This window comes from Linepithema humile, chromosome 1, assembly GCF_040581485.1.
Source record: "Linepithema humile isolate Giens D197 chromosome 1, Lhum_UNIL_v1.0, whole genome shotgun sequence".
NCBI lineage: Eukaryota > Metazoa > Arthropoda > Insecta > Hymenoptera > Formicidae > Linepithema > Linepithema humile.
The window spans coordinates 39,992,215-40,014,791 of record NC_090128.1 but is presented as its reverse complement, the minus strand read 5'-3'; the positions used below and the strand labels follow the sequence as shown (position 1 = coordinate 40,014,791).

The following is a 22,577-nucleotide window of genomic DNA, read 5'->3' as shown; positions in this document are numbered from 1 at the left end:
CACATTAGGTCGCATGAAAGTTGAAATTTATGTTTTTATTCTCTTCTGTATCCCGTGATTACTTCTCATTGTGCCCATTTCTATGCCCGTATATTTCATTTGCGTTACTCAAATAATTTGTACACGTCTAATTTTCCATAAAAGACCCCCATGAATCGTTCATGCAATTATTTGCATAATTATTTAATTTTTGATATCGACTAAAAATTCATTATTCAAGAGATTAATTAATGTTACATATAACACAAGCGATAAATCGTATCATCAGATATAAAGATCAGTGGCGATATCTTTTTAAAATCAATTCCGCGCTTATGTGCGCGATGAAAAAAATCTAATCTGTTTACGACACTGCGCTGCGTGCCGTTGCGCGATCCATCTTCGAAAGTCAATGCGACCCTGTGTCGCGATTTTCATCTCGCATTAGCATCACGATGATTTAAGGCCCGTGTCACGGCGCGCATCAGATACCGGAAATCTGTCTCCGCCGGCTGATATTCGTTGTCGCATCAATTCCCATTATTATCGGCGCTAATTATAACGCCGGTGACAGACCTGCGCGATTAATATTTATCGAGCGCAAATGCGCTCACCTCGCCTCGATCGGAGAACAGTCGTCGTCATCGTGTGGCCATCAATGATTATGGTCCAGCGTGTTATATTGACCATCTGCCGAGACGGTCCCTACCTCCAGAATAGTGGTATGATAATTTATGAGCGGTACCGGACGACCGAGTGGCGCGCGCACTCGATTTCTTTTATCTCGATTATATATTGCGCGCGCCTGTGCTTCTTGTCAAATTTTTTTTTCTTACACAACACGGACGTTGCAACACAGAAATTTACGTCTAATTAAACTGTTGGAATTTAAATTTGCGATCTTGCTCCTTGCTTATCATTAATTTGAAGATGCGAAATAAAAAAATGAGAATATGCGACTTCGCAGTAAACATGGTGATTAATTCAGTCTTACAATTAATCGTTAGAATGGTGTCGTTACATACGTTTTCGATCTGTGGCTCACTAATACATTAGCCTTAATCTTTGAAGTTGGTCAATTTCTAGGCTAATGTCGGCCAATAGCTCATTTTGACATTTTTGTACAATCATTGATGCCACATTAGTATTAATTTATGTGAGTAATTGCTAATATTTTTTTCAAAGATTTCTTACTTTCCTGATATTTGTCTAATTCGATATTACAGTTAAATATTACATCGCAATACGATTTATAATCATTCAGAAATAATATGTTGCGTGTGGCAATATTGTAGGTATGCAATATTGTTTTACTTGCGGAGAGTCGAATGCGCGCGAGATGATAGCGAAGACCTCATCAGGTGCTAGACGAAACGCACAAATAACGCTTGCAGATTGCTAAGAATTAAGTTTCGCATGTATAACACAGAAACACGTAATGCCGCACGATTGCATCATTACTGGAGCGGTTTCTGAGCGAGCAAGAACATTCTAAGGTGCACGAGGCATGAGGTAGAATCTTTGCATGACCCTCCAGAATGAACTCCAAGATGCACGAAGGCAGTATTGAGTCATTCACGACGTATATTCCGGTAATAAGAGGAAATATACTCAACACTTGAGTAGTTGCGTTTCAAAAACGCAATTGTCATAAATATTATTTTCAATGAAAATAATCCATGAGAAGAAAAATATTGTGGACAAAAACGAAATTTCTATTTCGATGAAATTAATTTCTATAAAAATGTTAATATTTTTAAAGTTTTATTAAGAAATAAATTTATATCCATTTTCGTCCAAGCAGGAAATTATAATATTAATTTATTAATGTTTCTTTAAGCTCTGGGTTTCATTGACAAATAAGATATTAATTAAAAAAGCTTAATTAGAATGTAATATCATTCTATTTCAGGATTAAGATAGTTAACTTATAGCTTGTAGAAAAAAATAAAAAATTATTCAAAAAATATTTCTATATCATATAAATCATAATATATTATTTAATTTATATATTATATAAATCATAATATATATATAATAATTATTATGCAAATCCTCTCATGGGTTTTATATCCCCTGAAGATATGAACGCTTCATGCGTTTCTACGCATGGCCGTGACAAATTCGCGAAACGTATGAACAGCGAGGTGGAACGGGCCGCGAGCAAACTCGAGATATATTTTTGCAGTGTGCAATTTAGCACAAGGTTTGTCGAATGGGTATTATAAAATATCTCGCGCAAAGAAAGGAAAAGAAATATAATATTTTCCGCGAATTTATCGTAAAGGAAGATCAGGAAACGTCGGAAACCGTTCGCGCGGTAAGGCCGGCGCTCACCCTCCGCAATTCTCTCGCATCGTCGACGAAATTATAATTATCTGCGAAGTCGAGACGCGAGAAGAAAATCCCGTAATAAGGAAACGCGTGATGCTAAGGCGCTTTTTCCGTGCACGTGAACTCGGACTGCGTCCGAGTGCGATTTTCAGCCCGCCGGCGATCGGTCCGCGATGCAAATGATCGCGGCATTTTGCAAAACGTAACGCGCCGGCGTGTGTTATCCGCAATTAGGGGGAGATCCTGAAGTAGGCGAACCTGCGGCGGGACCTTTCACCTTGAGCGCGATCTCGGCTCACGACGCAGCAGCGACCGGTTCGGAGATCTCTCTCGCGTATGACTTCTCTGCGAATTGAAAGAACTGTTGAGAAGCACGATATAGGAATAAATTAGGACCACGAGATGCATTTTGCGTGTTGCGTTCGATCTGTGCCGCGGATGCACGAAAGCGGGCGGGAACAAGAAACGCGCGTGGCGAGGCCGAAAGCCGAAACGATCATCGCCGAGCAGATAAAATTCGAGATCGATCGTTCACACGATCATTAGTTTGGCAGTTTCTTCTTTCTTCTTAGCCGCCCGGCTTTCGTACCTGTATATTTGTAGTCAGATATTAGAGAACTCTTAAATGCGTGTTTAGGTGCATGTAGAGTTACACGACTAGACTTTCATGACTCCGCTTATTTCAATAATAAATGACTATCTGGTCCTCAACTTCTCAATGTGCAAAAAATCTGTTTATGCAGTATAGTAGAGTGAAGCATGATATTCTGAAGGTGGTAAATGAGAGAAACTCATGCTCTCGCGGGGCAATTATCGTACTGAAAAAGCAGGTGCTGTGAGTACAACGCGATACGTTGTGCCAGACTTTTTTCAGTTCACTAATGAAAATCTGAGCAGAACTACGTTAATACGAAAAAATATAATGAAGCGAGAATTTAATAGCAATTGTGAAAGCTTATTTACGCTCGCAGTTTGCATTAGAAACAATTTCTCGGGGAAGAAACGAGATAATTGCTAGTCTAGAAGAAAATAAATGCTAATAGTAGACACACAATCGCAATGGAACGCCCATGAACATCGTAATAAACGATCGAACAAGATAGGTTTGCTTTAATAAATGCAGCGCGGCTTTCGTCGAACGCAGAAATCACTGGTCTTGCGTTCTATTATTATTCACAGGGCGCAATTCTCCGAACGGATAACCAACAGTCTGCTTCCTGCTTGCAGCGCGCAATACCTATTTTCAATTTCATTGATTCAGAAAGTGAAGACTGCGATAGACCCCACTATTCACGTACAGGTTCTTCCTAACATATGCATTATAACGCTTGCTCGTTCCATTGAAAACAAATCAAACTGTCAAGAGTATATGATTAGAGATTCTAAATGAGTATGCTGCATGTGTATATTATTTTGACGTCAACTTTTCCTTCTCAGGTATAGTGTTAAATCTAAATACTTAAATTTTTTTTTTTTTATTAGTTTTAATATCTTTCCTTTATGAAAGGAATGGAAATTAAAGTATCATTTTTGATTCGTGAACAATAATGAAGTAATATTAGAAACATCAGCGATTGCGATGTGCGATACGTATTTTCAATTTCATTCGATTGGATTCAAGAGGCAAAGACTGTGATAGACACCACTATTCACGTATAAGTATTTTCTACACATATACGGGCTTGCTTGTTCTATTGAAAACGAATTAAACTGTCAAGCAGTTAGAATATGTTATTAGAGAATTTTAGATGCTATGTATTATATATACAAATATTTTACATTATTTTAAAATCCATTGTGCAGTTTGTTTTATTTTAATATCATTCAGATAATGGATTTAGAAATAATGCAAAATACATGTATATTATTTTAACATCATCAAATTTCTTTTAGATTGGCGACAAATTTATATGTTTAAATGGTAAAAAAAATTTTTTCACTTTTCTTTTTAACGATTTCCTTCCGTGAAAAAAATGAAAATCGAATATTATTTTTCGAGTCAGAATACGATAATATTAGAAACATTAGTGAAAGCAAAAACCTGTTAAGCGCCATATTCAAGCGCGACATTACTTGATGTTCAGAGTTTAATCTATGAGAAGCCCGAGCCAACATGTAAATTTCTTTTCGTTGATGTCTCCAGGTATATTATTATAAGCGAGAATCCGTTTCTTGCTTGGGTCAGGGTCTTGGGATTCACTCACACACCGACCACTCTCTCTCTTCGTCTACGTAGCTACAAATATCTAATCTAACTCGCACGCACGGCGTTGTAAGTGCGGAAATTAAAGATTGATGACCAGCGCTGGTGCAAGGTTACCGCCGAGGTCGCACGGGTTTTCTTGCGGCAGCAGCGGATTCTGAGAGACGGTTTCATACTTGATTACCGTAATTCCGCCGTTTGCATAAAAACATGACGTTTCACAGATACCGGGACACGGGTGATTTGTCGTATTAATGACGCGGATAAATCATCGCGAATTCGTCATCGGTCGCGGCACGTTTGTCCGTGTAAAATCTTAACTACGATAATTAATATATTAAGATGGATACATATCAAGATAGAATAGAGAAACTGTTGTCATCAATTTTACGATATAAAGTTTTCAAATTTATAAAAATAATTTAAGAAATTATTTTTTATTGTCTTACCAAACTTTTAATTTTAATCAAATGTAATCGCGCGTAATTTAAAAATTCAAGTTTTAATAAATTTTACATGTACGAAAATTTTGCAAGCAAAATATTCTAAAATTAAAAATAAAGACATAGTACAATAAATGTGTAAAAGAAGAAATAATTATCAAATCTTTAAAAATGTATTTTGCAATCAGATAGTATAATCCGCGAAAATATCGATTATTAAATAATTATTAAATGGATTGCAAGAATTCAAATTTGTTGGCATAATGCGCGGTTGAGAAACCGAAATTGGGATTCCTACACTTAAATCGGGATAATCAAAGGGTACCGACTGTTCTGACGAATTAGGCTAATTTGCAATTTGAAACGCTCCGAGACAGCCGGTAATACAACTGTAACTCGGTGCGTGATTAATAGGTAGCGGCCGTCTCTATCGGGGTGCCGCCAGTTCTGTAGTCTCGATTTACGCCACTTGTCAATTTTTGAACGGTGCAACGATATAACGAGATGACATAATGAGAGGTCTTTACAGCCTCTTTACGACCTGCGATAATTGTAAACGTTGTAACTTAACAGATTTAACATATTTAATTACTGTAATTTGGGGTCATAAGATCATGAAGACGAACGTAAACGTGACTATAAACTGCTTAATTTCGGTTTCGTAAATTTTTTCGCAATTTGTTAACGAGAAATATCTGATAATTAGCATTTTAATAGAACATCTTTCATAAGATATTTTTTATAGAGCTTTTTTTGAAATAATTTGACATCGAGAGCGATGCGTTAGATTGTTAAATTCTTCAACGGCAGACTTGTTTTGACATCCCGCGCACGCCAGAGAAATTATATTGCTGTGACGCGAAAAGTGCAGGGAACGTTCGTCCTTTCGCGAGAGCTCCCTTGCTTCTACGAAATGTTTTTAATCTTCAACAGTTCATAAATTTGTCAGTCTCTGAGCAAAAAATTAGGTGCTGCTTTAATTGCGCGGCAAACAAATTAATATTAATAATACCCTGGTAGAAATTTAACGCAGTTTTCGATTGTTTATTGGGCAGTTATATAATATTGGCTTCTTCCTAAAAATTGAACAGCAAAACTGTTAGGATCCCAATTAAGATGTAACGCTTTTCGCGCAGTTACTACATAGAAAAAATGTACAAAATCTGAACTCAGTTACTTAGCAGTAAAAGGGCAATAAATAGATAATTGACAATTGTTACTTTTAACCTCTGTTGAAATTTTTATGACAGAATTATGTGAGTTACGTATTCTAAGCTGTTTTAATTCTGTAAGTTTTTTTTTCTTTGCCCTATATTTTTGCACGCGTTCACACATTTTTATTAATTTTACACTTGATTATTTTACAAACTTATTAAACTTAAACTTAATTTATTATTAAACTTATTAACTTTTTATTTTAAAAACTGATCAAAAACCTTTTAATATCAATGATATATTTTGTTGAAATATATTTTTGGCAACATTAGTTAAAGCAATTTTATTATACAATAAAATATATTGTAATATTATATAATAATATTGCATAAAATACTACATCGCAACTAGGCAAAATTAGTTAAAGCAATTTTATTATACAATATTATTATATAATATTGTATTTTATTGTATAATGAAATTGCTTTAACTAATTTTGCCTAGTTGCGATGCAGTATTTTTGTATATAAAGAAAAATCAGTAATATTAGATAGTAATTGGCCGAGTGTTCAATCAAACTGCACAAATTTCTACCGAGATAGCGAAATAACAGGTCGTGATGTTTTCTTTTTATCTCAAAATAATGAGCCACTTTTAATTTAATTTCCGTTTAAACACAGAGTTTAAAACGGAAGAAGGAAAAAATAAAAATTTTGCTCCTATAATTCTCGGATATGTATCATATCGGTGATATACTTTTTATTATTGTTTCTTTTATTTTCGGGACGGTTCGGCCGAGCCGCGCTTGTCGTGGCGCTTATAAATCGTCCCGTAATCGATACGTTACGGCTTAAAGGAGAAATCGGCCGTTTCGTTGCTCCGGATGACTGATTATCGCCGGCGTGGCGAGAGTTTGGCAACATTAATTTTGATATGCTCTCTTGCCGTCGCCGTTATACATATTTCATGCAGTCGTTTATGATGTGCGATATAAGTTACAGGAGGAGCGTAAGATAAAATCGACGCGTGGTTGAAGCCTGGTGTGTGTGAGACGAGGAGAACGCTCGATACATAATTTGGAATGTTTAGCGCGCCCAAGAGAGCCGCCGGTGTGGCAATAATGAACGATAATAGATTGCCGGCGATAAATAACCGTAACAAGAAATTTATTATTTATAATCCGAAATGGTTCCCATGCGCTTCCAAAGCAGTCAGGTGCGACGAAATATATATATATATACAAGAATGATAAATGATTATTATAACAAGTAGCGTAATGTTATCGCGCTTTAAATCAATCTGGTGGGAGTGAAATAATTAATATCGAAAGCAAAATTATGTTAATGGAAGAAATAACATCGGGACAGATGGGAAGTGAGATCTATAACTTAAATGCCAGCCCAGGTCGTAAATCAAAATCGACGACGTACGGATCTCTATTCGTTCAAAGGAAGGCTCATTGAAAGCGGCAAGTGTGATATGTGTGTGTGCTACTGTTCTAATAAATAATCTTAAGATATTTTCACGCCTTTAAAAGTCGGGTAATTCTGATTAATACATTTTGTGTAGTATGTAGTCTTCATTAAAATTAATAAATGATAGCAGTGCTAGCGGTCGATTAACCGCTACTCTTTCATTTGATAAAAAGTAGTTACTAAATAAAAATAAAAAAAAAAAAAAAAAAAAATTTGATAAAATAGAGTTGTCAGATGTTAGAAATAGCCGTATTAGACGTATAGAATATAAACTGTTTTGCATATAAATCAGAATACAACTTAATTCATCATTTCTGTACTATTAACTAAAAGTTAAAATCATCGCGGACGTCACGGTCTCCGATTATAATAAAAGGATTTAGCGCGAGCACAAAATAAGCCAATAACTAAAAGCAAAGTCCATGTTAAACACAACTTTATGTTCAATGCGAATTTTCCCGAGCTGCCCCAATCCGTTGTCGGAGGCGTGCAATACGGATTGTCCGAGCAGAAAAGCGACCCGCGGTGAAACAAGTCGCTAGCGTACGGCATCGCGCGCGCACTGCTTAATGCCGCGCCGCGCGCATAGCAGCCGATTTAGAAACGCACCGGGCAGACGGTTCCCTCGAACAGCTGGGGCAATCATTTCCGATGACGCGGTTCAATTGAAAACGGTATGCTCGCGTACCGAGAAATCCGCTCGACCGCCAGATGAGGCGGTACACGGCGCGAAATTTCTTCTCTGCATTCTTCGCATTTTTAAGCGTTTGCGTTCGTGAAAAGGGAACAGTGTTAAATAATGCAATCGGACAAACTTCACAATGCGGTACGAAAGATTCTCAATGTGTCTGCGCGCGACATTTGCATTTCCGGATATCTCGAGTCTTGTATACTTCACAGATGTTAATCGTAACCCTTTGGATGGGAATCTATTATTCGGCGTGGAGAAAAGTGTGTCGGTGTGTCAAGGGTGACTTATGAAAACGCACGGTGGCACTTCACATTTATTCAGCGTGCGTGTCGCGATTTGTAGTGCGATGGTAATCTCACGGTCGTAAGAAACACATTATTTGACCTTTCGATAACGATTTCTATCTAGCCCGATTTATCCAGTTTATCCGGCCTAGTTCGCGCGCAGAGAGCGTCCGGGGATATAAATGACTACGCACCGAAACATGTAAATGCAATTCGAGTACTTGAAGAACATCTCAAATGTATCAGCAAGTGTCTGAACATTTTTGTCTCTCATCAATTATCACACACTGCGAGCTATAGAGATCTGTACATAGTTTATTATTGCAACAGCAGCGAGACAATATATATATATATATATATATACATACATATATATATCAATTAGAATTTTTAAGACCAAGTACGTTCGACAGCTGGCGGCCACCAAATGGACATGCAATTTTCTGAATTATTATTCATTCAAACTCGGAGAAACGATCTCACCGCGTTGTCGATCTCATTACCAAAATAAATCAGCGGTCTCGTGAAATTTATTTCGGCAAAAAATTTATTTCCAGTCACCGAAAAGTAGGTTGTAAATTATCATGGATTTCACCAGGCATCCGGCAATTTCCCGTCAGCAACCCTGGCGGTGCACGCGATGGTACCCCGCTGTGCACACACGCCGTACCGGCCTCATCCCTTGCGCCTCAACCTCTTCGCCCCTCATCGTGTAATTACGTTCCCTCGCGCAATCTTTAACGACATAAAAGGCGGTTATCCTTATAAGTGAGGTATTCACTTAGACGCCAATTCCGAAAAATTGTCCGTGTGATCCTTAAACGGGGAAAAATCGATCGGCCAATTGCGGGTCGAGCAGAGAAGTGGGCAAAATATAGAGGAAGGGAAATTATTCAAATTTCGTTCAGCCGCAGCGGTTTAATCGCGTGATGTTCGCCACGCATAGGGATAAATATTAAAACCGCCCGAAATTGCATTGGCCGAAGCAGAACGCGCCATTTTTGCGTGGCCTCACCTCTCCCTGCAGCGGCCAATCGCAGCCGGCAGCTTAAAAACGGTACCCGAAGAGGTATGCTCGTGAGAACTTTGTGGGGAGAGACATACTTCCGGGGAGGCTACACCTGGTGCGCCGATACCGTGCGGCGACCACCTAACACGGACGATATTTCGATTACTGGTCTGGTTGCGTGAAAATTAATAACAGTGTAATAAATAATATTGCAATATTATTATTATTAATATCGCGGAGAAAAGAGGGCACTATCGGGAACCGAGACTGTAATCATACATCCCGTGTTTTTTTACGACATGAGATAATTATATATTCTACAGTGAGAAAAGATTGAAGGATCAGCGTCGCGGAATCCCGGACCGTATGATAATATTCGTGATAACCATTTGATTACTCGTGGTGGAAAAGCAACAAAACTCATACTATATACTTCGTATTGCAATCTGTTCCATATTTCGTTGCGCGCTGAATTGCAACTGTCGATTGATATCATGATTATTCCATTGCGGTATGAAGTGCAAGCGTAAGCGACACTTGGTCGCTTCTGTTCCGTCTCACAACGGTAAAACAGGAATATAACATCTGATTTTTGAGGAAAAAAAGGCCTGTAAGCCATAAGTAATTGCGATTACATGAGGTAGCATCAGGTAGCTTATTCGAGATTAATCGCGGTGATGAATACCGCGGTGATTTCCAGTGACGAGCAGTCCTAAATACAGCAGAATTAACCGCATAAATCCGCGTCTACCGTGCGAACGCCTTTACTGCTTGATTTAGACCAGATGGCAAAAGGAAGCAATGGAAGGCGCAGTCGGAAATCATTAATGCTCGCAACGGTGACTTGTTATAACATCGCGCTGCTTCGTACAGTAAATTATTTCACAATTCATAATGAGAGAATTATATAGGACTTATCGCAATTTTACCGTGGATATCATTGACGCATATGTGAAGATCCTCTCGAAAAATCGGCGAGTCAAAGTTGCACTGGCACGTGCAGGAACTGTTCGGCACAAGCAAGCTCGAACTCGAGGAACTGCGGGAGTAAGGACTGGCGGTGCCGCTGCTAAGCACCGTACAGGCTTCTGTACAAGAACCTGCGAGAAATTTTTAAACATTTTTATTAATCCATTCTTCGCGTCAGATTGTATTCTTTAGATTTAAAACAAATTCCGAAATATTTCAATTGAAATAATTATCTCCAAGTCACTATTTATAATTTTTTCAAATCTATTAATATACCTTACAATAGCATATTTCAGTATGTAAAACTATCATCAATCTGTAATTTATTATTATTCATTGGTTCCACTTTTTTATGTATCTTTTAATTTTATCCAACTGTAATTTTCATTTTTCTGCTTTTAAGTTAACAAGTTATTTCTGTCGCGTGCATTTAAGTTGTATTAATTAATAAATTCCTCAAAAATCAATAACTCGTTCGTGTTTGCATGACGTGCTTTGCACCATCTCAGATAATGTAAGATCTCGAAAAGATGACATATAGTCCGCTGTTAAAATTCGCGTGTTCCGATCAAAACGCGTCGTATAATCCAGCCGAGCAAGGACAGGTCGGACAGCTGTCAAACCGTTACATCGTAATTTCACGGTTAATCCGTTACAAAGATATTTTTTTATTTTACACAGCGGTTGTGTCACGATTCGCGCAAAATCGTTACCTGAAATACATTCAGTATTCTTGAATCACGCATTATTGTACTTCCGTGTACCGGAAAATCACGCAGGACGATTTGCGCCATATCACCGGCACGAATCGCGCTTTACGAGCGCGCATCTCGAAAGTCGAATCAGATTACTGAAACATAATGTCATCATTGTCACGATATTGCGAGAAATCGCAAATAGATATTGAAGCGATGACTGAAAAAGACCTACAAAACGGAAATTCCGTTTTGAGAGAAAATTGCTTCGTAACATTTCAGCGCACTTCTTCTAAATCTCGGATTGTCGCAATTTGTGAGATGATTGTTTTTCTTTTTGCGAATTAATATAAGTTGAAGTCAATAATTGCGTCGATAAAAGAATATTTACCTTCGATGGTGAAAATGTCTCCATCGGAGTGCCGGATGACGGACAATTCCTGACAGTGGACGACGACTTGCAGGAGATAAAAGCAGCTCGCGAGAACGAGAGCTAGAAAACGCATCTTCCCCACAGCATTCTGCAAAGACAAATGGACGTAGATCATAAATAATTGAGCGAGGTGTCCGAGAGAGCGGCAGTTTCATGCATTTCATTAACAGCGACAAACAAGTGCATTCGCTCGGCGCTATCACATAGCTGATAAGTCATTGAAAATCTCGAGGATTAATGGCCGCTTAATTCCGCAAGATTATGCAGAAGACTTCCGGCAGATAGCATCCATTTAAGGCTGAACGCTTGATCTTCGCTAAACACTGGCGCCTACGTACGCTTGTCAGAGGAATGTTAGCATGCGCGTCGTTTATAAGAAACGCGCGCACATTATTATAAGGCGATGTATGAATTTAGAAGTACACGAAGCCGTGCGTAATATCTCACGAGAACTTGTATCTTCTGTTAAAATAATTCTCGATGCGCGATAGCAATATATTAAACGTCTTACATGTTTGCTTTGGGATCGCTCATGTATCTTAAGCGACGTGCAGGCACGACGCGTAGGAGTACTGCGCGAAAATTGAAAGGATATGGATACTGATTTAGTCATTAAAATCATTAAAGTAATAATCCTAAATGTGCTGGTATATGATCGGATGGCAAACGTTACGATTGCGGTTAAATAAAATTAGCCCCGGGACCTTGACACGCGTAATCGATTCTTCGATGCTTTTTCGCATTTTTACGTTTTATAATCGACACCAATATTGACGTGATTTACAGAAAATTTATGAAGTATAAAATCTTCTCTTCTTTAGAACTCATCGCCGTTTAGTTACGCCAATAATTAAAATCAACGGAAGTTGTGCCAATTTATGTTGTCGATTGACATTCGAGCATCAAGTTATGTTAATTTCTATCAAATTATACTAATTGCAAATTAATTATCGGAATTAATTATAGTGAACACAAAACCGTCTGGTTTCTTTTATAAGTAATGAATCGTTAGTGAATAATTAGTTTTGTCTGAATAATTTCATTAATCTCATAGTGTAATTTCGGAGATCCTGCCGCAGGGATCATCGCGAGAAAAAGATGAATGCGTATATTTTATTTTTATCATAAAAAACGCAACGGCGCAATTCTCGTTATTAATCAAAAGCATAATTAATATAAATTTTAAATTCTTAATAAAAAATAATGATAAACATTTTTTATATAGAACATGGAAAGTTTTTCACGTTTAATATAAATTTTTTATGCAAATCAGTGCTAAAAAGATATAATAAAGTATAGATTTTATTATTTATCAAGTGTTTATAAAAATATTGATTATATCGCTTATTAAAATTCAATCAAGCTTATAACAAATTCGAAGCTTATGTGGTTTGCTTTATAATCATTTGTAAAGGCGTTTATTATTAAGGAATTTAATTAAACGTTGTAAATAGCTAGTTATCTGCCCGTAGTGCGTGCAATCATTTTCTAGCATTCCTAAGGAATTCCTAAGGAACACGGCAGGTGTTGGAAATTGCGCTCTTGCGATTATATTAATTGATCGACCAGTCGCGCAAAGTCTGAATCTTAACGCATGATTATCGCGCGTAGGCGGGATAATGCTAACAAGTACTGCGGTAATAACAGTGCAAGCTCTCTATGCGAAATTGTGTTAATAACGTATTTATGACAAGATCACTTTGAGACGCATCTCTTCACATCGTACTTGCAGCTAAATTACGTTTGATTGCATTTTGATTAAACTCCCTTCTCCTACATTAATGTTGTAATCACGTCGACGCTTTAGTATCCTCTTAAAAAAAAAAAAAAAAAAAAAAAAAAAATAGCAAAAGTTGAGAGAAAGCAATACTACATGGTTAAAAAATTATTTTTTACGCGGGCATTTAAACAATAAATTGCGCATAAAAATTGGTCGGATATTAAAATAAGATATATGCCAATAAAAATTCCTGAAGAGCACGGCAAACGCGTATATTCAGATAAATTATTAGCGTTTCTCGGAAATTCGATGATCGTGACGCAAACGAGCTATCAGTTTCTTGCGGCAAAATCATTGAACGTGAACGAGAAATACATATTTAGAGAGAAGAATCCGACGAATTTCAATGGTCAATAAACTCGACTGATCAAAAAGTTGCACTATAAATCTCTTTTTCGGATGACTCTAAATGTCAGAGCAATTCTTAATTAGTTTCTTAATTAGTTGCGAATGTATCAATATTGATTCTTGTGTGTGTGTCCGAAAATTATGCACAGAAAATTATGCGATACTCGTATCTTATTTTACATTATACATTTTAAATTTAATTATACAAATTTATAAAAATTTAATTATACATATTAAAATTATGGTCGATACCGTAAAGCAGCGCTCGGAATTAGTTGCACATTTCGGGCCGATTTCCGAGACAACGCCTCCTGTTCCCCACTACCGCTCGGCCGCTGGCGGCCGAGCCGCCGATAGCTCTGGCTCAGGAGCGTTTTATATTAGAAATAGGCTGGATTGTTTAGGCATCTTTCGGGAAATTGTAACATTTTCTTCACTACATAAATAATGTTTATTTTTATTAATACATAATATATATATATTTAATTATTAATGAAAATAAACATTATTTATGTAGCAAAGAAAATATTACTATTTTCTGAGAGGTGCCTCAACAACCCAGCCTATTTCTTATATAAAACGCTCCTGCGCCAGAGCTATCGGCGGCTCGACCGCCAGCGGCCGAGCGGTAGTGGGAGAACAGGAGGCGTCGTCTCGGGAATCGGCCCGAAATGTGCAACTAATTCCGAGCGCTGCCGTAAAGTATGCAATATAATGAGAAATGATTGACGATCACCGTTTGAATCGTATTTTCTTAATCGATTTAGCGTTCCATAGCGTATTGTTTACTTATTATTTCATAGACGGTATGAATTATTTATACAATACGTTATACAAAAAAAAGGATAAAAACTGCCGCAATATCACGTCGTTAAGGAAACTTTCTCTAAAAAAATCTTAATAGATCATCGGTCATTTACCTTTTCGATGCAAAAAACATCCGAAGAATGCTTGTGTGGCCGTCAGACATGGAGCACAGGACATATATTATCTGAAAATCATGCATTGCTACTGCAAATCAGGTATGCATACATAATCTAACCTATGAATTCGGCGTGCCAGCCGAGAACAACTTTTTCGCTTTGTTATATTACGTACCGAGAAGGTTGATTTGATTTTTGTGATTAATTGATGATGCTTCTCACACATCGATTATCCGAGATGAATGATTCTAGTCTTATTAGAAGTGTTGGAATCGTATCCTTCAAGCAAAAGCTTGTCCGCTCCATTTCTCCGCGCTAAGATATTGACAATTCTATCTATTGACTTTTAATCGTGTTTTTCGGTGATCCCGATAGAGGGACAAAGCATCGACGATGACGCAATCACGTGACCCTGACTCGAATTCTTACTATTGGTCAGCTGGTCGGCTGATAGTTGTACCGTTATGTGCCCAAAACCGTAATCGCTGTGTTAATTCACGTAATAATAGTTACGTAATAATAGCTGCATACCATCTGTGCGCAAAAAATAGACGTCTAGTCTAGTTTCCGTATTTATCCATCTATAAATAGCGTGCACACGTGCCGGATCTTTACAACGCTATAACTCGGCGAAAACTGGACGTGGAGACATGCGACAAAAACGGATCTTCTGTGTTTCGCGTCCTCTAGATGCTTATGTCCAGTAAGTATGCTCTCATCATGACACGTATATATTTATATAAAGTATAAAATGAGCTGTGTTGCCAAAAAGGCGAGAACTTAAACAAATTATGCGCTTTGATTGATATGCGGCGTATCACGACTTCCATGCAACACGCAGAAAAGCCCTCAAATTGAAAGTTCAACTTAATCTATCATAATCTTATATTAGAATCTTGATTATTCTTGATTATTCCATGTCTATCACCTCTCAATCAAATGGTGACACTATAAGTGACACTATACGTCATTTTCTCGCCGGGATATCATGACGATTCCCCTTCATCGCATGAATGAAATTTGTACACGAGAATCATTTCATCGACGCAATTTGCTTATTTATGTTCTGAATTTTATAAGAATTTAGAAACACAATAATATTCTCAAAGAATATACATATATTATAAAAAGTTGTAAAACGTTAAAAATTTAGAGGATTTAACAAACAGGAAATCGACAATTTAGACTACATTTAATAAAAAATAGAGATGCAGTTAGTTGGGTTTAATGATACGCCAACTTGTATCTCTAACGCATAGCGTGACCGATCGCGAGACGTTGAAGACGCGACCGTGCCAGCAAGCCGACGTATGTAACAGGAAGTACAAGCTCCGCATCCCTTTATGTTCGCCGGCACCTGCACCAGATGCACATCCGATTTTGTCCCGCGTTCCGCACGTTGCAACGCGGCGGCACGTGTTATCTTACGCGTGCCATCAGCTCGATTGTGCATAACGTTAAGCTCTATGCCCGCCGGTGTTTCTTGCTCTATTGGTCCGGTCGCGCGCGCGGTGTAATTTATATCGATGCAACGACGTCTCAAAGCTCGTATTATATGGCCCGCAGAAGATCCAACGTGTGCGATATAATACTTGCGGTCGTCGGACGGCTCTTTACGGGACACGTTAGCCATCCTGAATTTCTTCTACCCGGTCTCGCGCGCGCGCACGAGCATCCCCGCTGCGCGATATCGGGACCAAATCGCGTTTTTCTTTTCCAGCCAGCACACGGTGCATCGCGGTGTATCGCGTCTCGCGGCGTTAATCTAGCGAGACGATTCTCGTTGCACAAATGGAGATTGCAGTCTACGCGTAAAAAAGAGACTGTAACCCGGATGGAAGACGCGTAATGATACCCGAGAACGTTATAATGATGATTCGATTATTTTCACACGAAACACGCGTGACATAATATTATAATTAGCGTTCATAACTGTTTAATGTGTCATTACGACTTTATTCGACAAAAATTCTGAGTAATTAGACAATAACGTGGGCGATAAATCTAAAGATTAAATTATTCCATCCGAAACTTTAAGTAACATTTTTTCTAAACAACTATTTTCTATTGATCAAGATTGCCTGGCGTTTTTACGTAGAGCGCCAAGAATGAGCCATTCATACACACTTTCTCTTATCGGCACAAAATAGTAAAAATAAAAAGTACTAAGAACAAGCATGCGATTTTCGAAACTTTTTTATGATTTTATGACTGTAACGATCGTTTCGGCTACGCTTTAAGTATCAGAAATAAAGGAAATAACCTGTTTGTAAATCCGTAAAGTTTAAACAATTTGTGCGCGCACCTATTTTCAATGACAAATTATAGTGATTTAGATAGTGCGAATGCGCTCGTACGTCATGCAGGCGACTTATTTCGTAACAGTGCCAACAGTCACGGCCAATGAACAGAGTGATCACAGAATAATGGTAGAAAGCAGCAATTTCTAGATAGTGACATCAATATCGGAAAGGTCACTTTTTCTTGATCGATGTGGAATTTATAGAAATGTTTCGGAACGCGAAGTGTTGACGTTTCGTCAGAGTTGTTAGAGATGACTCGTTAGAATCAGCGTTTATTGCACGCATGAGGGGAATGTGAATCAGCGATTTAATGTCAATTTGAACTGATTGTTATCTAAAACGGAATCCATAAACTAGCTATAACTATAATTTATGCGAAAACAATTTTGATAAACATGTTATAACGCGTTGCGTAAAAAGTTAATTTATACAAGAAATTCATTATTCTTGTTGTTTTAAATCGTTAGAAACCGATTTATCCGCATTTATTATCAAACGACGTTAAAAGTGATCACTAATTGTGCATTAAAAATATACTTTTTAATATTAAGATATGCTCTATTCGTATAAATAAAAAGTATTCGTATTTTATGCAGCGAAAACATCATAAAGACTAAAAATTAATTTCAGTTTCAAAATAACAGAGTGATCGTTAAGCAAATGCATTATAATGCCAAGAAACATACATGTATGCATACAGTAGACAAGATATTTGATATTTATTGCTAATACGTCGTTACAAATTTGAGGCAAAGTCCTAAAGCTCTCACTGTCACCGGATTGTTCTGGGTAACCGTTAATACATAAATACATGCGAACCCACACTGTTAAAGCCGTTTTCGTGTGCCTTCGTAATTACTGTCGCCGTGAAAAGAGCGGTGCATTCCGAATGATTTCTTCATGGTATGATTCTCCGTGGTCGCCGAAATACGAAACCGGCGCCTTTTAAAGGCCGATAGGCATAAAAATACTTCCATGGCGCTCAGATATGCCGCTAATTATTGCCACCTGTTGCTCGTACATTACAGAAAGAATGCCAAGTCCGAAACACTCCCCTTCTTACGTCTGTTTACTTCGCAAGTTTAACATAACGAAATCGAGTCGAGCCAGGCGCCAATTAATCATCCCTACCTCGTTTAAATATTATGATATTTATAACGGGGACAGTAAAAAGTTCGCACAGTGGCGAAAAAAATAAAAGCTGACGAGTTAAAAGTTATTTACATAAAAATATTTTTAAGAAATATTCTGTGACAATTCTATTTTTGCAAAAGATTCTTGCATCGAGATAAAGTAGCCGGGAGTAATTGATTGAAATATTTGTCAAAAACTACAGTTGATATATTGGGATGTTTGTGACGGTGTTAAATCGATTGTCGGCGTGGCGCGAGCATTAAAATGACTAGACAGCGCGAGAATTTGCATCTCCGGTTAGCAAAAGCAGGTGACATAGATTACGGAATTTATGTCTTGACATAATATTCGGTAATTTCGGTGCGAGTTTTGATGATTTACATATAAGACATAAAAGTATATAAGAATGATATATGTTTAACGCAGCATTATGCTGCTCTTGGAACTCGATACTTAATGAAGCATGAATATCAATTAATACTCGAGGGCATATAATTTGTTTCCTGATAGGCACCGTTTTTTTATCGGCTCAACGCTATCGGCGAATATTGATCTCAGACTAACTTATATCTTACGAACTCTACGAAACACATTTTTTTTTTACGTCATAAATGTAAAGCTGAATAAGCGTATCACATAAGTATATGAGGAGTGTATCAATATGCGGATGTTCTCTTCTTTTCAACAGATTCCGATTTGATGCAAAATTAATTCTTTTTTAATGGAATTTTAACTCTATTATAACTCATTAATTTTATTTTTTTGCCCGATCAGGAATTGCCGAATTTTTGTAAAGAAATTGCATTTTTATTTATAAGGCACCGCCTTTTACTCAGGTCGCACACTCATCGTTTTTGTTTGCCGAAATTCTTCCCGATTGTATCGATAATTACAGCATTTCTTTCGAAATTCGATCACTGAAAGGCGTTGCCTTTCATGCACGACTCATAAAAGTCGATAATTATATTGTCCAAAAGTGTCTAATTAATTGTCGGCGGCTTCAGCACTTCGCTCTTAAATAGATCATTACTATGCATAATGCGCTTCCCTCTTTCTGTGTCTTCTCTCACCGGTTTTTCTTTCCTTCTTTTCTCTCGTTCCGGCTCGTATCCCGCGTTTCTTCGAGTCGTTTCTCATCAGTAACCTGTTTCTCATACGTAGGCTGCGCAAGATGTCTCGGTCGTACGTGACGGATGCCTGGCGCAAGTGCGTCTCCTTGAACGAGCTTACTTACGCGCGATTTCAATAGCAAGTCACGGCAGTACAAGAGTTTAATAAAGTATAAACGGTAGTCATTACGGATAATAACGATAAATTGTGTCGCGTCGCGCTACTGACTCGTTTTTAAATAATGTCGTTACATGGATCTCTCCTTAATTAAGAAAACGCGATGAAATGCGCCGAACGCGAGCAAAAACGCGGTCGTAAATTCGTTCGCTGTTTAATATTTGTCGCTCGCTGATAGTCTCAAGTAATTTTTATAAGCATAAATTTCGCCGATAATAACATTGGTGGTTTTTAGTTTCCTTATTGTAGGAAGAAAGATACAAAGATGTTGTGAGATAAAATATATGCGTCATGAATAATATTTAAATCTTAAAAAGATTTTAATAGTTTCTCGGTAAATGTATTAAGCGAATCCATTTTTCATGATAGCGAAGAAGAAATATAATGTAGTCAAAAGTCGATATAAAACGGTGAATAAAATATAACTATAAAATTTCAACTAATAAAAGTATTTTTACACGAATTTTTATACGAAGTAGAAATGTAGATATCTTTTGTTAATTATGTGATTTTATATAAATAAATTATTTATCGATATAGACGTTTTAACACGGCACTCTGACACGGCATACGTATATAGCTCGATCATTTCATTTCATGCTGTCTCTTAAGTGGCCATCACAAGGATTCCTAGACATTTAAAGCTTAATGATGCTTACATTATGACAGAAGATGATTGAATTCTATCGGCGGTTTAATAGAGATATTAATTTCTTATTCTGACAGAATCAATTTCTCGGTCATTCCGCGCGTACAACGACAGATGTGCGTGAAACTTCGTGTTTGAACTTCAGTCGCGTGAGTGCAGACAAGTAGTCGAACTTTCTTCCTCTTCAGTATCTCTCTCTCTCTCTATATAAGTATCTATAATTTTCAAACGTTTCACCGTGCGAATCCGACAACACTTGTACCGAGCAATTTTTCTTTGTTTTTTTTTTTTATTTACTTTTACGCTTTATTAATTCCAACTACATTAAATCTGATAACGATCTAAATTACGTTAATAAAATTACTGTAATTCCGTCTTTATTTCTTTTTTTTTTAAGTAGCAAATCCATAAAATTTTAATGGGTTTCTATTAATGAATTATAGTGCTGCCATATTTCAAAAATTTGCTCAAAAAATCGCTGATAATCATCGGCCATTTCGGTTGGTAATCCACTTTTTGCATCGACTATCCACGTAGAGCAAATTTCGCATTGATATTCGTGTGCCACCAAGATCGATATTTGCGCGCTACTTCCAGGTTATAATTTCGAGATTAAAGCCCTGTGATTGGTCGGTCCGTACATCGGTCCGCCTGTCTCCGCTTGAAATCACAGGTGTTACAAAGCGCAGCGTCTCGCTATCGTGCGTGAGCGATCGTCGTATGAGGCAGAAGAAGTCGTGTCGTGTGCGTCTACTTGTGTATGACGATGGTGGAGAGAGATAGTAATACAGCGAAGATTGCGAGGTGGGTCCGAGAGCAGTCGTTTGGTATAATACCAGGAATGCGACGCGCGTACCGTTGCATGTTTCAATTAGAATTTTGGGTCTTCAAGCTGCATATTTACGCGCTCTGGCCGGAGGTGTCCTCGCATTTGCATAACGCACGTGATAAGTGCGATCGCATATGCCGTTTCACCTCTCCTTTCGTCACGTTACGTCGCGTAGCGGCTGTGGTTGTGTTTGCGTGCTGCAAATTGTCGATTTTTCGACAATTTTGTTTCATTATGATCGATGCCGATGATCAATACGCCGGGATTCATATCGTACTGCTTTGGCGCGCGCGAAACCGCTTTGAGGCATCGTGTGCGGCTCTTCGCAATTGCGGCGCATTGTCAAAGAGATGCAGCCCGGCGCCTCCACGCTCGCACTCGCATAATGAATAACCGACCGACAAATTGTGGGCGTGCAACGGCAAAATTGCGGCTACCGCATCAATCATGCGAGAATCGATCGCGTGTTTTAAGTGCTAGCTCTTCCAGTCTTATTTAAGCGTCGATCGACAATGCACACACATCTTCAACCGTTTACCACATACAAACTACTTTAGTCGTCATTATGTACTTGCAGAATTAAATATAATTACATTAAATTACAATTGTAAGTTCTGCAATTATAGAATTAAATCTGATCATTAAGCTTGTGTCCTGAAAAGGATTGTATCATAAAACGTCTTAATACGCGTCTTACAACTGAAACGTTAGAAATAAAGAAAGAGATTATATACAATATTAAAGTTTCAAAAGTATCTGTTGCGTGGAATAAACTTCAGGAAACATTGTGGATACGTCGAAAGCGGGAGAAATTCCAGCTTGACATGACGCCTGCTTGATTTCTCAGCCAGACATCTGTCGATATTATCCAATAGGTTTGATTGCATGATGAACAACAAAAAATAACCACTCGATAAAGTACTGGTTCCGATAATTTCGACTGCAGTGGCGCAGGAGTGAGATTGATACAACTACTTGTTTCCACGAAAAATTCTCTTGAAGTTTCAATTGCTGTTACAATTATCGGTATTGCGGCGTCCGTTGCGCGGTAGGCGGGTCCTATATAAGTGCAATTTCGAAGGCAAACAAACAAAATACATCCCGTAAGTAAGGATGAATCTGCGAAAGAGATATAAGGCAAAAAAAAATGCACATTTTCCCTACCGTAAAAGTATCGCATGATCCGCGGAGTATCGCGTCAATTTATTTCACGACGGGTGATCGTTATTGAATGCCGAATAAAAAATACGCGAATCCGATGACGCTACATATTAGTGGCGAGTATTTATCGAAACTCCGATTGCGCCGTACACGACGTTGCCGGTAGCACGCAAACGGTCTTTTTGTTTTGTCTCGTCCGCTATTCATCCCACGCGCGTAGACTTTGCATCCAAAGAAAGTTTTGATTAATCGTGACGGGTTTTACTCTTGCTCGAGATGGGCCTACCATGACTCGCCTCGGGCCGTGAGCGCGTCTGGGCCTCACGCTATAATTTTGCGGCCTCATCAAGGGCGTCGCTGTCGTTTCGTCGTCACGGCAAAGTCTCCTCGTCGTCTCTTCGTTTTACTCCCTTTCGCGCGCTACATTGCTTGATTGTATGAGAGAAAAAAAAAATGAACACGAGGTTTTTAACGGCGATAAAGGGTTGCGTGT

The 22,577-nt window shown here is 38.0% G+C and overlaps 2 protein-coding genes across 8 annotated transcripts in view; one reads left to right on the top strand and one right to left on the bottom strand.

The window, feature by feature from the left end:
- The window catches only part of sha (shavenoid), an 80,338-nt gene that overhangs the window by 15,470 nt on the left and 42,291 nt on the right, over positions 1 to 22,577 (bottom strand). For 2 of the 4 annotated variants that reach the window (XM_067361292.1, XM_067361293.1), the window contains exons 1-2: positions 11,629 to 13,649; positions 10,503 to 10,673 (exon numbers count right to left, since the gene is read on the bottom strand). In XM_067361292.1, coding sequence (XP_067217393.1) covers positions 10,503 to 10,673; positions 11,629 to 11,785 — 328 coding nt within the window. In that variant the 5' untranslated portion in view covers positions 11,786 to 13,649. Of the gene's footprint in view, positions 1 to 10,502; positions 10,674 to 11,628; positions 13,650 to 14,718; positions 14,790 to 14,896; positions 15,126 to 22,577 lie in introns of those variants that run through there. The other 2 variants (XM_067361294.1, XM_067361296.1) reach the window with 2 other exon arrangements.
- Positions 15,176 to 22,577, top strand: part of LOC105677989 (uncharacterized) — a 60,328-nt gene continuing 52,926 nt past the window's right edge. For 2 of the 4 annotated variants that reach the window (XM_067346902.1, XM_067346901.1), the window contains exon 1: positions 15,176 to 15,424. In XM_067346902.1, the coding sequence (XP_067203003.1) occupies positions 15,412 to 15,424 (13 nt within the window). In that variant the 5' untranslated portion in view covers positions 15,176 to 15,411. The remainder of the gene's footprint in view (positions 15,425 to 22,577) is intronic. The other 2 variants (XM_067346903.1, XM_012376922.2) reach the window with 1 other exon arrangement.